At 38.3% G+C, this 16715-nt stretch overlaps 1 protein-coding gene across 6 annotated transcripts in view; it reads left to right on the top strand.

The window, feature by feature from the left end:
* Positions 1-9464, top strand: part of wu:fc23c09 — an 88827-nt gene extending 79363 nt beyond the window's left edge. For 3 of the 6 annotated variants that reach the window (XM_058773248.1, XM_058773247.1, XM_058773249.1), the window contains exons 3-7: positions 3366-3417; positions 5544-5662; positions 5930-6011; positions 6309-7230; positions 7750-9464. In XM_058773248.1, the coding sequence (XP_058629231.1) occupies positions 5945-6011; positions 6309-7230; positions 7750-8851 (2091 nt within the window). In that variant the 5' untranslated portion in view covers positions 3366-3417; positions 5544-5662; positions 5930-5944 and the 3' untranslated portion in view covers positions 8852-9464. Of the gene's footprint in view, positions 1-2533; positions 3235-3365; positions 3418-5543; positions 5663-5929; positions 6012-6308; positions 7231-7749 lie in introns of those variants that run through there. The other 3 variants (XM_058773251.1, XM_058773250.1, XM_058773252.1) reach the window with 2 other exon arrangements.
* The last annotated feature ends 7251 nt before the right edge of the window (positions 9465-16715 follow it).

Here is a 16715-nt window from a genome sequence, read left to right on the forward strand (position 1 = left end):
TCCAGCTCCTCTCTACACATCGAACGATCCACATGTCCAAAGAAAACATGAAGAGGGCAGGAATAAACTGGGATATTCTAGGCAGGGTTAAGACAACAGAACAGGGGCCTGTCAGGGGCCCCGCTTCAGGCCTCATAGATCTCATGAAAGAGGGATGGATCCATGAAAATATTTGGATGTTCTATGCGAGTGAAAAAAAAGTCTACGCTTGTACATGTGTGACTGGTAGCGTGTGGTCGGTTTCTGAAAATCCAGGAATAAGGAGAAATTAAAGTCTCGAAATCGGGTCGTCCAACTGCTACATTACATATCTTTTGGTAATCGGCTCTGGGATGTGAGACTGAGCCAGAATTAGCAGTGAGCTGTGATTAAACATTTACACAGGCTTTTCTATCAGAGACGTGGGCAGGAGACAGTTAGTCCCATAGTTAGTGGCATCAGAGCGACAGACGGTTGGAAAATTGATAAGGTTTTATGTGTATAAAGATAAGACAAGCATAAAGTTCATTCTGTCTTTACTGTATGAACATGACACACACACATTGATCACTGTCTGCGACCTATGACCTTTCAAATCCCTGAACCCCAGCAGACAGATGGATCTGTGGTTGAGGGGAGGAGATATCCTATTCTCAGTCAATGTCACTCTGGCTCTCCTTTCTCGGTTTTCCTTTCTGTTTTCAGTATAAGCATCATTAGTTTCAGCAGAAACTTGACTATTTCCATTGAAAATAATACTGCATTCCAGTCAGGCTGTATGCGAAACCAGAAAGCACGTCCTTGGTGGTTAAATCACTCTGTGAGAGACCCAGGTGTTCCTCAGCGTAAGGTCAATACCACTAAGCTTTGATACACCCAAGGTTGACAGGATCCGGAATGGGAATCATGGTGCATTTATGGGCTTTCTGACCTCAGACTTTGTTTGTCCATCACTTTGTTCAATGAACAGTTGACCAATGATATGTTTGTTTATAGTGTTATAAGCACAAAACCCTGCATCTTATTCACCCAGTGTGGTTTAGCCAAGCACTGATGCACTGAATCAGTGCACCTTAGAAAAATCATAATCTGATTTTTCCCCAAATCATAAAGTCTGTGCATTCAGCTGTGTGTGTATGCCAAATGTTTGCGACAAAACTTAAGTATATTTTAGGGTTTATTAATTTGGCTGTTCATGTCAAAACTGAAGTATGCTTTGGATTTATGCATTCGGATGTACTTTGCGTCAAAACTGAAGTATACATTGGACTGCAATTGGCTGCACATGTATACTAAATGCTCACATCAGAACTGAAATATATGTTGGCTGTACACATACGCTATGCATTCGCGTCAAAATTGAAGTATTGGGCATATGCATTTGTCTATACCCTAAGTGTTCGTGTCGAAACTTAAGTATATTTTGCTCTTAAGCATTTGGTTATATGCTAAGCGTTTGCATCACAAATTAAGTAAACTTTGGACGCTAAGCAATAACATCAAAACTGACATAAACTTCGGGCTTATGCATTTGGCTATATGTATACACTGTAAGTGTTGTGTCAAAACTTAATTATATTTTGGGCTGTGCAACTATGTTAAGTGTTCTCATCAAAACTGAATTATGTTTTAGGCTTATGGTTTGGCTGTATGCTTACGCAAAGCGTTCACATTAGAACTGAATTGTTCTTTGGGCTTATGCATTTGTCTGTACACATTCTATGCATTTGCATCAAAACTGAATTATATTTTGGGTTTATGCATTTGGCTGAAGGCGTACACTAAATAAGTGTCAAAATCAAAGTATACTTTAGACTTTGGAATAGTTCACCTAAAAATGAAAATTACCCCATGATTTACTCACCATCAAACCATCCTAGCTGTATATGACTTTCTTCTTTCAGATGAATACCATCAGAGTTCAATAATAAAAAAAAAAAAAATTCCTGGCACTTTATAATGGTAGTGATTGATGGTGGAGAATTTGAAGCCCCTGAAAGTGCTGGGCTCCGGGGGTTTTATAAAGGCTTTCAGAAGTGAAGCATTTGTGTAAGAAAAAATATTCATATTTTAAAACTTTATAAACTGTAATCTCTAACTTCCACTAATTGTCATATGCATGTTCACGAGAGAGTGGTGTCCCAGCGGATGACGTAAGTCGTAAGCGTAGCGTAAGCTTCCATGAGAAGTGATGAACATAGAAGTGCAGAGGAGAGAGCAAAACACCGTTCATGAATTAGAAGTACAAAACTAGGATTTGTAAAAGAAAATCTGAGGATTTTGATATAAGTCAAGAGGAGACGTTATTTCACCAGAGCTTACACCACACTTATGTCATCCGCTGGAATGCCACTTTCTCATGAATTGCACGTATGAAAATTTGCAGAACCTAGAGATTACAGTTTATAAAGTTTTAAATATGGATATCTTTCTCACTTCACTTCATAAGGCCTTTATTCACCACTGGAGCCGTGTGGAGTACTTTTTTTATGATGGATTGATGCACAAAATCTCTTTTGGGTGAGCTATCCCTTTAAGTGTTTGTCTGTATGCATACATTAAAAGTTTGCATCAAAACTGAAGCGTAGGCTTATGCAGTGGGCTGTATGCTAATGCTACACCTTCGTGTCAGAACTGAAGTACTGTATACTTGGGGCTTATGCGTTTGGCTCTACGCATGCGTGTTCATGTCAAGTATACATTTGGCTTTAGTGAATTCCCCTACATGAATCTAAATGATTGGTTAACCTTCAGGGTACACATTTAATAGCAAGCTGTAGTGAAACTTCCTCGCAGTTCTGGTTTGGTTATCGAGTGGATTGATGCATGTGTGTATATGTAGTCTGCACACACTCACACACAAAGTGCAATCAATTAGTCCATCCGAAGGCCAAAACATTTGCTTTTATTTCAGGTCTAAATTGGAATTGGAAAATCAGCCATGAGGTTTCTATTATCTCTCTTTGACTTCATCGCTGTTCGGTTAAAGTACAGACTGTCAGCTTTAATTTTAGGATATTTGCATTCATAAACAACAAGCCGTGTTGAAATTACAGTCCTTTGAGCAAATGTAATTGGACAGCTGGCCGTTCAGCTGTCTCCTGACCAGGTGTGCGTCATTACAGCTTTAGCACATGCACAAAAGAGAGCTAACAAAAGGTTTAGTGTTGAGTCTAGCTGTGTCATCGGTGTCTTTCAACAAATGTAAAGGGTTTACCATTGACACCATAAGGAATTAAATAAGGAGCAATAATGGTATAAGGCCTGAAAATGCAGCTTTCAGATATATTACATGATATTTAGGCCTAATGTAAGCTCTCCTTATAGTTGAATATGAAATATTAACCTTTTTTTCTACTCCCACCCTGTTGCCTTTTTCCAAACAGGTGGTCCGTCTGGGACAAGCTGCTCCAGTTTCTTTCCTCATCCCAGCAGATAGTAAGACTAACATTATCCTTTCTTTTCTCAAGTCTGTGTCGTTCCCTCATTCTGTCCATCTAGATCTCAGAATGATAGTAGTGACACCAAAGATAAATAATCATATTTCTCAGTGTCCTATTGTATTCTGTATTTACATGCGCTGATGCCAATAGCACTTTATAAACAGGTAGCTGGAAAAGTTTGTTGGAGAAACAATCCGCTTCTATATACACTTCTGACCTAAATTCTTACATAACACAACAGAGTGGCCATATGGGTGAACATTTGAAAGGTTAAATGGTCCTGTAATGTCCCCTGGTGGTTTATTTTAGAACTTTATCTATTAAAAAAAAAAAAAAAAAAAAAAGCCTACACTTGGGGGTGAAAATGCTTTCTTTTTATGTATAATATAATACTAATATTTTAAAAAGAACTTTTATTAAATGATTTAATATGTCTATATATTTTAATATAGTGTATGTTTAAAAAAGTACTCGCTGTGTTTTAGGTGATGTGTATATATTAAAGTATTTACGATGTATTTTATAATGTAGTCTAATCCTCATAAAAAAAATAGCATGCAGACTGCTGTTTTCATTGAAGCTCAAAAGAATATTAAAGAATAACCGTCTTTTGATCTATAAGACACAAGCTGTTCTTCACTCTGTCATACTGCTGTGCTGACCATTCAAGTCATTTAGGGCCATTGGGAGCATTCGATTTTAATGAATGTGGATTATTTATACAAGTTATATCCCCAACGTGATGTTATGGTGTCTTCTATCTTTCTTGTAGGCTATGGATTGATAATACTTTGAGAGAGCCCAGTGACGGGCCTAACTGGAAACACAATTCCACTGAAGAAAAATGCAAGATTTGAAGACTTAGGCATAGTGAAAACAGATTTCACAAATGTGAAAGACATTTGTCAGGCTGTCATTGGTCATTTATTTAGTTAGCTTGAAATACTTGTCTTTATGGCAGTGATTTAGAGTAGGGGGCTCCAGGGGGCTTTTAGCGGGTGCTAGAGGGTTCATGGAAAATGTCAGATAGAAAAAGTGTAAAAATGAAAAAATATTATTGTGAAAATGGCCAATTTGTGTTGTGAAGTGTTATACAGATAAATTAGATTTATGAATTCATTTAAAGTAAAAAAAAAAAAAAAAAAAAAAAAGTTAGTTTGGTTAGCACAGTACAAAATAATGCCAATTATTACGTTTTTAAACACCATTTCTTGACAATATCTCAATATCTTTTTTACATAAATGAATCTTAAAATATACATGTTTCTTCATATCATGACATTAAGGAGCCCACGAGTTTGAAAACGCCTAATTGAATTCAAACGTTAAATATTTTTAAAAAAATGTAAACAAATTTGAGTCAGAATAAACTAGTACTGACATGACCTGATAAAGTTTTTATGCCGACACCGTGAAACTCTGCCCAAATATCTGTTTCCCTGCCAGCTCACGCATTCCTCTCCTGCTGCTTGGTGGTGACAGCGAACATCTTACTTTAATCATTTTTTTATTTCCTCACACTCTGATTAAAGTTGCATCTGGAGTCAGAATTAGGCAGTGGCTTGCAAAAATGCCTCTGAAAAGTGAAGACATTTCTTAGAAAATGTTTTACATCTGAAATTCGTGATTGGTGATGGACAAAATGGCTTTTACAATGACAGATTCTTGAACATTTGAATTCTCAGTCTTGAATATAACTTTCTTCATCCAAACAATTTGTCCCTCCTCACACAGCTCTATGTGATTAAATACGAACCTGTTGTAAGGTCAAAGGCCACAGACCCTTTTAGGGAAACACTTGTCATTGTGGTGCCAGTGAGTCGGCACCAGTATTTGTGAAAGTAAAGCAAATAGTGTCAATCCTAAAGTGAATCCTGACCTTTGACCTTTCTATCCACTATGTCTATCTCCGTTCCCCTGAATTGATCCGTTAGATTTTTCTGGATCTGGTGTGTGAGTGAGAAAATTCCCGTAATGATAAGTGTCTTTGAAGAGAGCTATTACTCAAGAGTGTATCATTTTTCTGAGCGTGTATGTGGAATTTGCATTAGGGAGAAGGAGAGTCTTTAAATGGGTCCATTAGTCTGGATGCGCATCTATTTGTTTGTGTATGTGTGTCAGTCTCAGTCGTGTAGAGACAGTCTATGCAACACAGGAAGCCAGCATGTCTTCCATATCTGCAGAGTACAAGGACTTAAACATCTGAAGGACGCCACATACTCACCTTGAACGCACTCCAGGTAAGCTGTGCCTGGCGGGCCGATCTCATTAAAAAATCTCACGATCTGGATTTATTGCTCACACGATCAGTTATGGCTTGCAAATGGAAACCAGTTCAGATGCTTCCTGGCACCTTTTATTGTGGTTGTCAGCCATTTAGAAAATCATGAGTATTTTATTTCAGTCTCTGGGAGCTCGGTTGATCGCCACAGACCTTTACGGCAGACAAATACATTTTTAACAATCTGCTTTTCACATCAATTAGAAAATTGTTTTCTTCTCTTTAGCCATTTTAGCCAAAAATGAAGCCCCTCATGTTGCTGTTTTGGATTTTTGCTGTGCCTGTACACACAATTGTGCTTCAGCCAAGTAAGTGCTCTTTGAATTTAAATGATTAATTACTCATGGTTAAATTATTGCTTTTACTTGATTTTTTTTAAGTTTGTCTTTTACGGTTAAGTACAGAATGTTTCAGATGAAATAAACACAAATCGTTCAGTTCATATGTAAATGTATTTGTCTCTAATGTCCCTAACTCACAGTGCAGTCTTTTAATCATGTAACTTATGTATTACAGTTGGCAAATGCCCTAAAAGCAAATGAATCATCAGTTATGAAGGAGATTTTGTGTTCATTAAGTTCACAAAGGTTTATTGCCTCTTACAGGTGTAAATGTGACAGTCATGCAGAATGTATCAGCAGAAGGTGACCTTTGGGCGGAGCGGAAACTTGATCGTTTGATGGAGGCTCTCAACACTGAAGAGGAGAAAAGAAGTGAGGAAGAGGTCACAATGCAAGAGGCAGAAGAAGAAACGGACACAGGTGAAGAACATGGTATGAAGAAAACAAAAAGGGTGAAACAAACAAGAGGAACTGATGTAAAAAGCAAAGAAGTAGTAGAAAAAGAGGAGCAGCAAGAACAGAATGTGGATGAACACGACATGTCAGATGTAATCTTAACCAAACCCATCCTTACTGCACAGAACACCAGCCATTCACAAGAAATTGAGGGTGATCTACCTCCAACTGTCAATCAGAAGGCCACTCCTCCAACCATGGCTACCGCCTCCCAACCTGTCTTAAACTTGCATACAAAATCAGTTACTGTACCTTCCTCATTCCCCTCCACTTCACAAGGACCAGCAACAACTACTGAAACCTTGCCTATCATAACCACAAAACTTCACACTGTGAATTCAACTGCTGAGGCGACTGGAGCCACCTTACTAGTAAATGAAAGCAGCACGAATGATGATCTCAGAGTGGAGCTCCATGTGATGAACAGCTCTAAACTCCACCCACTGGAGGAAGTGAGTGTTGATGCCGCAGCAATGGCAGCAAGGGCAGGACCCACTGCAAAAGCCCCTACATTTATAGTCAAATCAAAACACAAACCTAAAGACAATATGACACTGAAAGCAAAGAAAAAAAAGGTCCTCAAAGTAAAGGCGAAGAAGACCAAAGTTCCGAAAAAAGCAAAGAAAGTGAAAAAGTTCAAACGAGAGAGAAAATTGAAACCAACAACACCTTCGTATTTTCCCTATTTTGAAGATCACTACTGTCCCTCAGAATGTTCCTGCTATGGGAGGTACGTGTCTACTAAATCTTAAACCAACATGCTTAAAGTTATAGTTCACCCAAAAATGAAAAACCCGTAAGACCTTTGTTTATCTTCAGAACACAAATGAAGATATTTTTGATGAAATCCGAGAACTTTCTTGACCCTGCATAGACAGCAACGCAACTGACACATTCAAGGCCCAGAAAGGTAGTAAGGACATCGTTAATAGAATAAAGTTGTTATTTTTGTTTTCGTTGTGTACAAAAACCACTGATGTCACAAAAGGGTCTATTTTAACGACATCTTTACAATCTTTTTGGGCCTTGAACGTGTCAGTTGCATTGCTGTCTATGCAGGGTCAAGAAAGTTCTCGGATTTCATCAAAAATATCTTCATTTGTGTTCCGAAAGTAAACAAAGGTCTTACGGGTTTGGAAGGAGAAAATTATCATTTTTGGGCACACTATCCCTTTAAAAATGGTCCTGATGCTTCTGAGTATCTGATCAGTTTGCATGCTGTAATTTGACATGGTCTCTTCTTTTCCAGGGTTGTGCAGTGTTCCGACAAACATCTGGACAAAATACCTTACGGAATTCCTTACAACTCCCGCTACATTCTCTTAATGAACAACCACATCAATAGCATTCAACTGAAGTTGCTCTCTGAGTATGACTCCATGGAGTTCCTGGTGTTAAGCAACAACCATTTAACAGACGAGACGATCGAGGGTTCCTTTGACGGGATCAAGAGCCTTAAGAGACTATACATAGAGCGGAACCTTCTCCAAAGTATCCCAAATGACCTGCCTGTTACTCTAGAGGAGCTACGGCTGGATGGGAACCAGGTAAATGCAATGTCCAACACAGCCTTCGGACGCTGCCCAAACCTGCTGATCCTCAGCCTGAGCAACAACAGCCTGGGGAACAAATCATCCACTATCCCTCCAGGAGTTCTTCTACCGTTGGGCAAACTTCGGACGCTTACACTTTCCTACAATCAGCTTGCCTCTGTTCCCCTGCAGCTGCCCATCAGTCTTCGAGAACTTTATCTGAGAGGCAACCGAATTGAACGCCTCCAAGGCGACATGTTCTGGGGCGAGGCGGAGCTGCAGGTCCTGGATCTAAGTGTGAATAGATTGACCGATAAAGGTCTTGGGAAGGCAGCACTACTGAATGCCAGTCGCCTCGAGAGTTTAAATCTAGAGGGCAACTTACTGAAGCAGGTTCCTCTCCATCTACCCCGCAGCATAAAGACCCTTAACTTGGAGAGAAACTTCATCTCTAGCATTGGCAAAGATGCTTTTATCTCAATGCCTCAGTTGGAGCACCTAGGCCTAGCAAGAAACAAGATCACTAAAGTGGCCCTTGGTGCCTTCCGGGTTCTTCCACTTCTGCATCAGCTAGACATGAGTCACAACGCCTTACAACAGGTACCAAGGCAGCTCCCGTTATGGCTCCACTCTGCAACATTTTCACACAACGAGATCCGTGTAATTCCACGTGATGCTTTCTGTTGGGGTCAAGGCAATGAGTCTCCTCTCAGCCGCCTAGTCAGGGTTCACCTGGAATATAACTTCATAGATCTGGGCAATCTGGACACGTTGGCCTTCCGTTGCCTCAGAGGCTTTCAGGTGGTGCAATTTTACTAAACTGAACCAATTGGGAATCCCTGTAAATGGTCAGCATATGGGTTGAAGTGGAATTTACAGGTCTCAACTTGGTTTTTCTTTCTTGTCTGGACTGAAGATCTAGAGCCAGCAGCATCTGTTACAGTGATGGAGAAAGTTGGTGAACTTTCAGTAGGACGCAACTACATTGACCGCAAACCTGTCATATAAGACAAAATATGTGTCCCAGCCCTGATCTACAAACTTTACAAAATAGGATTTTTAAGTTTGAACTCTGTGTAAATGCATTGCTCCTGATACATAAAGAGCAGCTGTGCTCATGGGGACACAGAATTGAGTCCTAATGTGTCCCTTTTCCTGTACCTTTCTTCTGTTGATGCTTAACTGATTTTATAAAAGCCAAAATATAACAGGATTTCATTGTCTGAGGCCTGGGTTACTTGACCTCCATAGGATGTGTTGATGTTTTATAACTGTTACATCATTGAAATGTGACACGGTGTTAAAAACCAGAGAGAACAAGGCTGTTTTGTTTGGACGAATCCCAAGACAGTTGATTTGCGATTACATTGTTTTTATTTGATGTTATATAATTTTATTTCATCATTTAAGTGTATTACTTTTTAAAATAAAACACCCATTTTCGTAACCTGGCAGTCTGCTATATCTTTTTTGAGCCAGTGTTATATCAGCACTGGTTTGCCAAAGTGGTTCATCAAGACCTTTCAGCTCATTTCAAGCTATAACAGCTTTCAACAAGAAAATTCATCATGACAAGTATATAAAATATTGTCAGTATGTTTTTCATTATTCATAGTGAAAAAAGTGTTTTTCTGAAAATTGTTTATTTTTCTTGGTAAACGCTTGGCAGGTTTTGCTGCTTGGTTGCGGTTATTCTTGCCAGATTTGAAGTGAAGAAAAGCGCATTATTCAGAATTTGGCTGAGGTGAACTTGGCTGTTTTTCTCTCTCACACATGGGACTTACATACGCCAGTTACAGCAATTCCAATGTGTGTGTTTTTTTCACTGCAAACAAACATGTTTGGATGAAAGTTATTGAGTGTCTCCCTGCTCATGTTTATGCAGGACGAGTCCAGAATTAAGGAGAATACTACCTTGTGAGAGACTCTTGTACTTAGTTGTATTCACCACTAGATGGCAGAAGAGTATATTTAAAAAATGCTTCGCCATACATCACTTTACATCATGCTTTTTTAAAATATTTCTCCTATTCTAAAATAAATTGCAAATAAGTTAACATGATCTATTAGGAACTATTATGCACAAATAGATTTGTTTATATTCAGCACTTTGACATATACGTTATTAATAACTCTAATTTGAAATCTCCCCAATCTTGAATATTTGCTTATTTGCTTTTTGTCTCAAATGTATGTTCTTGTTTAATTTCTTCTGACCTGTTGAAAGCAGATGCAAATGATGTGCCTGCTCTAGGATATGACCAAATTTGGCAGAGTGCTGCCAAAGTCTTGAGGTCTTTACATTCAATTAAGTGAGACTGTTTAAGCAAACCATATGAGTGTGTGTAAGCGGAGAATGAGTCAGGGAATACAACGAAAGAGAGGTGAAGAGGGGGAAGGGGGTGACAAAGTGAGAGAGAAATGAGATGGAAAGAAAGAAAATAGCAGCTTCATGTGTAGGGTTGGTAAATTCCATCTGTCTAATAATGCAGGAAAGCTACGTGGCACTGGGAGACAGCTGCAGAGAGAGAGAGAGAGAGAGGGAGAGAGAGAGGGACAGAAAAAAAAGAAGGATTTTAGGAAGGTGAAGGACTCTTCCAGAACCTCCCTACAGTCCAGCAGGACCCTGACCCCTGTAATTTATCTTTTTGTCTTTTTATATTTTTTTAAAACTATTTTTCTTTTATGTGTTCAATTTATCTTTCTAGAACCAGTGCAATGTGAAAGTTTTTACACTGTACAAATGGGAGGGTGAGTAAGCTGACACATTTGACATAATGTCCACCAAGCAATATAATTGGAAATCACAAAGAAGCATTTCTAACTATCATTTGAAATGGAAAGTGCAATAGAAATGACTTTTAAAAAAGTTGTCTAGTGACACAATATCTGCAATTTATATTTCAAATAAAATTATCAACAAATTATCAAAAATGTAATGCACAATCCCATTCCAAAGTCAAAATATGCATATTATTTAGATATTCATAATCCAGCCAAGGAAAGGTTTAACTTTCAGTATATTGTAATTTAGTGAAACAATTTTCAACCTTCTCTGTAAAAGTGACTGTAACAATTACAACATTTTTTGTTATGGTGTTTTATTGCAATATTAGTACACTCCCTTTTACTTCCATTTAATGAATCAAGGCATCATAATTTCCCACTTTTCCCTAAAGTTTTTTTTCCAGGAACATTTCAAATTCACAAACTTTTCTTTGAAATATCGTGCTCTTTCCATATCTCCAGGTAACTTATCGAATTGTTAAAGTACAGTGTTAAATCTGACAATCCCTAATACAAACGGTGCCATTGTCCCAGTCCTGGCATCGTATTATTTCTAAATTAAGAGGCTTAGAGACAAGCGAAGGAACAAACAAGAAGACAATTATTGGATGCTGGCCTTGCAGACGTTTCATAAATCAGGATAGGTCACTGACTGTTGCATTGCCTGAGTTTAAAATTTAGTTGCTTGAAGCAGATAGTTGATACTTCAACACAATAAATTAAAGTAAAAGTAGAGGCAATGCGGAAAATTGCGAGCAGCAGCGTATAACCGCAAAAGCCTGCCTGCTCTTCTAAGGCTAATGCTAACATCTGTGATTCCATTAGGATTCAGTCTAGCCTGTGGCGTTTAATGAACAGAAGGCCTGAACTTAGTTACCATTGAAGAATGTCTGCAAACACAAAGCCAGGAAATGAAACCCCACCCTGAAAAAGGGGAAAAGGAATAAATGGATAGAGACAAAGCGTCTGCCCAGGTCAATAAACAGAAAATCAGGTCAACATTGGTCTGGAGGACCTGTGTTCTCTAGAGGAGATGGGTCACGTGGAAATGGGGAGTCTGGGATACCTGAATGAGCAAAAACACTTGGTTTGATCACTCTTTCTGTTATTTTGTGGTGGAATGAGCTTCCAACTTCCAATTATCTTTTCTATTTTTCCACACTCACACTTCTACAAAACTGCAGTACTGTTAATATCTTTAGTCTTTGAGTGATAAATTGCTTGGGTTTGTCCTCATTTTGAAGTCACTTTGGATAAAAATGTCTTAAATGGCAATGTTGGAATCAGATCATGGTTTGTTTGAATTGACAAGAAAAAAACTCAACTCAACCGTTCAGTTTATCCAATTTCATGTTTAAAGTGATCTGATGATCACAAGCAAAAGATAACTGTACCATGATATAACATGAATCATCACACACAATCTCAATATTTCATAAAAAAGAATGATTTTACAAATTTGTAGCCTGACCCTTGAGGTTAAAGGGACACTTGACAAGTGTTCAAAGCTGAGCGACTCTGCTATTACTATAACTGAAGTGAGGTGGCGCTTGAGTCAGTGGAGAGGAGAAGGATGGAGACAGACAGACAGAAAAGGAGGAGGAGAGTGAAAGGGGGAGGTGGCAACCGAGCAAGAAAGAGTCGAAGACTGAACCATGGGAGCCAGACGGACCTCTATATACCCACACCCACACTTATATATATGGACATATGTATGCATTTGCATTTACAGCCCCTGATCTCTCTCACCATCACTTTTTCCCTCTGTTCCCTCCATTTCATTTAACCCTTAATAAGACAAACACTTTGGTGTGGACACAAGGTGTGTGCTCAGTCTCATTTACACACGTGCAGGCTCCACAAGAGGGCTGTTGTGTTTACTGTTTTTCAGATTAGCGAATCACATGCTGTTTCACTTCATTATCACATATACAAATGCATGCAAATATATACATATGAATATAAATGAAACATTTTTCTGTCTTGGAAAGCTGCATGCAAGCATATGTGGTCTAGCCACGCCTCCTTCCTTCTGCACAGAGTCTGTGTGTAGGATACAGGATCCTGTATTGGTTCATCTCAGGTTATTTATACATTTTTAAAAGATTCTCGCAGAACAGATATTTTGAGCATTTAAACAGTGTAATTAAAGATCTGGCTGTTTAGAAAATAAACAATAGCTGCTGGAAGTGTGTAGTTATGTACCTAATGTTTTATTATATATCCTTAGATACAGTGAAAGGATATTTTCCAGCCTGAGGAACATTCGCAAGGTTAAGAGCCATAAACAATGGGTCATATGACTGCCAGTGTTAAAGCTGAAGGTCAAAGGTCAGTATGCTCGTTTTACACCAGCCCTGGTTTTATCCCTAAACGTTATCTGTGAGGCCGGATTACGAGACCCTTGAGCATTCAGGTGTGCTCTTTAGGGTCTTTATAAGAATTCCACGTTCCTGAAGTGTATTCATTAGGTTGTTTTTCTAAAAGACGCCAGTTTGAAGAAGAAAAAAGGAACCAAGAAAAGGTACTTTTCTACACGAATCAAACTGAGAGCTGGACAGGGTCTCACCCTTTTTGTATTGTTCGTCTCAGTTCCTTGTTTAGATATTCTCCCCTGTCGTCACCTTTCAAAGAAATCATACAGAGACTATTTAACACGCAAGACATGAAGTTATTAGTGGTGTTTGATTAAGGTATAAGTGAAATGTTTAAAATCAAAATTATAAAACGGATAGTTCCGGTCCTTGATTCTGATTGGTCGAGCCGCGTTTGAAGCTGTTGTAAATTACTCTACAAACATACACCTTTGTTTATGTCTGTGTGTTGCTCGGCAACCACTACCGTTTCTGAGGAACAACATTTGGCGGAAGAATAACGTTTTTTTATTAATATCATTACATTTTATTTGCTTTGTTTTGTTTTGTGAAACCTTGCTACATATATGGAATAACCGTTTTATTTATAACAGCTCCGCTCCGTGTCGTGCCTAACAACGCCCATAAGCTGTTATAAATTCACTGTAAACCACGGCTTCTTGGGGCTTATTGCTTTATTACCCCATGATTTACTCACCCTCAAGCCATTCTAGGTCTATATGACTTTCGTCTTTCAGACAAATACAATATGAGTTGTCCTGGCTCTTCCAAGCTTTGTAATGGCAGTGAACAGGGTTTAAGGCCAAAAACTGCGTTCATACATCATAAAGAGTACTCCACCCAGCTCCGGGGGGTTAATAAAGGCCTTCTGAAGTGAAGCAATGCATTTGTGTGTAGTGTAAGCTCGTGTGATTACATGCTAGTCTCTCAAGAACCAAGTTTTATTAAAAGCAAAGGAAAACCAGCCTCCTTTTGGTTTATATTGAAATCCTCCAAATTTTTCCTCATTTTTGTTCTTCTAATTCGTGATCGGTGTTTTGTTTTGTTCTCTTCTCTGTGTTTGTCACCGCGTTCAACTACATCTTACGTCATCCTCTGGAATGCCACTCTCTCGTGAGCTTGATTCAGAAGGCCTTTATTCACCTCCAAGAGACGTGAGGAGTACTACTCTTCATGATGAATGGACGCAGCTTTTTGGCCTTCAAAATCTTAAACCCCATTTATTGCCATTATAAAGCTTGGAAGAGCCAGGAAATTTTTAATATTACTCCTGTTTTATTCGTCTGAAAGAGGAAAGTCATATATACCTAAGATGACTTGAGAGTGAGTAATTTTCATTTTTGGGTGAACTGTTTCCTTTAAGTATTAAACTTTGACAAATGATGTGTAATGGACCATGAACTATACATGCAATTGTATGGCTTATTGAGGAGTGTTTTTGCTTTTCAAGTAAAAGTTTTTGCTTGACAAAGTAATTTTTTGACATACATTGTAAAATATGACCGTGACTTTAACGGTAAAAAACTGTGAAAATGCTACAGTAAAAGCCTGTTAAATGGTTAACGGTAAGTTTCTGTAAAATTTACAGGGAAAAACGTAAACTGACGTTCCCAGAATTCCCTGTGTTGCATTTCAAATTTTGTTTGAATTTGATGTTTTTTCTTTGAAATAACTGTTTCTTCTTAGTTTTTTCTTATCAGTTATATTTATTAGGGTTGTATGTTACATCTAATGTTGTTAAATTAATGTTTATTGCATATTTCATTTTAATGAGTCTCACCATGAGGGTGTTTAGTGCTTGTGTGAATGACACTATGCACCTTCTATATATGTTATTATTTAAAAGCTGCTTGTGATGGACTTTCCCAGACAGCAAGCAGTATCGGCCCAGATCCGGCCCACATCTGGTTCATCCTGTGACTTTCTCATCACCACCTGCAGTTGGTGATTATCAGTGTATTTCAAAGGTACAAAACAGATTTCAGTACTTTAATAGGTTGGTATATTAACATTATATCAGTTAATGAAATTATGGTATTTAACTGTAAATTGAAGTTAAACCCGTAAAACCTAAAATGTTGTTTCAGTGTTTTTTTACCGTAGAATTCCGGCAACCACAGCTGCCAGTTTTTTACCGTAAATTTTACGGAATTTTAGGGCAATTACTACTCACATTTTCTTCAGGAAATGTAAAAATCGACTTTTAAAATAGCCTTGCGTAAAAATTCCTGTTTTTCCTTTCCCTCTCTTCTCTACTCAATTCATCCCTGACTAGACAAAAAGTCTATTGTAGAACACAATGTTTCCTCCTCGAGCAGACATTACCTAAGCACTCTAAAGTTTTTGCTTGTCCTACTATTTTTCTGTCATTTTTTCCTTCTAATACTGTCTCGTACATGTCAACGGAAATTAGGACGGTAGCTTCATGAGCTGAGGGGGAAATGTTTGTGAAAACGCTCTTATGATTTAGCGTTTGCCACTAGGAAGCTGGGTAAGCGTTCATGACGCAGCTTTTTCTAGGCCTGGAGACGCTCAGTAATGTGATCTCCAGCTGTGGCAGACCAGTTTGTAAACTTTACTGTGCTGTTTGCTTGCGAGGAGGTTTACCGCAGGTTAAGTATTCATATCTCTCTTCGCAACATTCAGCTTTTCAATATGCGACATTCAAAAACGAAGCCAAGAAATCAGAGACTTCATAAACACAGACTCGCCAGCGGTGATGAGTTTAGAGCACTTTTTAATGGTGCATCCCAAAGTCTATTACAAGCTCTAATGAAGTTTTCAATAGCTGCATGAGTGTCTGTTTGGGCAAGTATGAGGCCTTCAGAAGAAAGCAGGATGTGTTCAAGGAGATAATTGTTGTTTTAATGTGTTTTCTGCATCACATCGAGGCCGCCTGGAGGGCTCTTCAATGATTGTGTGTGTGTGTGCGTAGACTCAGGTTATGCACAGAGGCTTTGATATCCCATCTGGCATTTAAAGGTGATTTTTAGTAGACTCATTTTTCACCTAGCCTTCAAATCTCTCAGCATGATCCGTCTTGAATCTTTGACTCACCCTTTAGTTTTTTCAACAATTGAAAAATTCTAGAGCCTATGTGCAGAGTAAAGCACAACATAAAATAATGGAAAATACCATGCAAAAATTTGGGATTTGAAAGATTTTATAAACATTATTTGAAAGAATAACCTTATGCTCACCAAGGCTGCATTTAGCAAAATACAAAAGACTGGTAACACTAAAAATTATTATTCCTGTGATGCAAAGCTGATTTTTCTGCGTCATTACTATTCAGTGTCACATGATCCTTTTAATATGCTGATTAGCTGCTTAAAAAACATTTAATCTTTACTGTTGATGTAGAAATGTTAAACAGCTAAATATAAAAATTTGCAGCATAATAAATGTCTAAACTGACTGACTAATTTAATGCATATTTACTACTAATTTAGTGCTGTTGCCATTACGCTGATGGGATGCTTATGCATATGCATGCAGTGTGAAAACAGTGCTTATTATTG

Source organism: Onychostoma macrolepis, chromosome 04 (genome assembly GCF_012432095.1).
Source record: "Onychostoma macrolepis isolate SWU-2019 chromosome 04, ASM1243209v1, whole genome shotgun sequence".
Taxonomy (NCBI): Eukaryota; Metazoa; Chordata; class Actinopteri; order Cypriniformes; family Cyprinidae; genus Onychostoma; species Onychostoma macrolepis.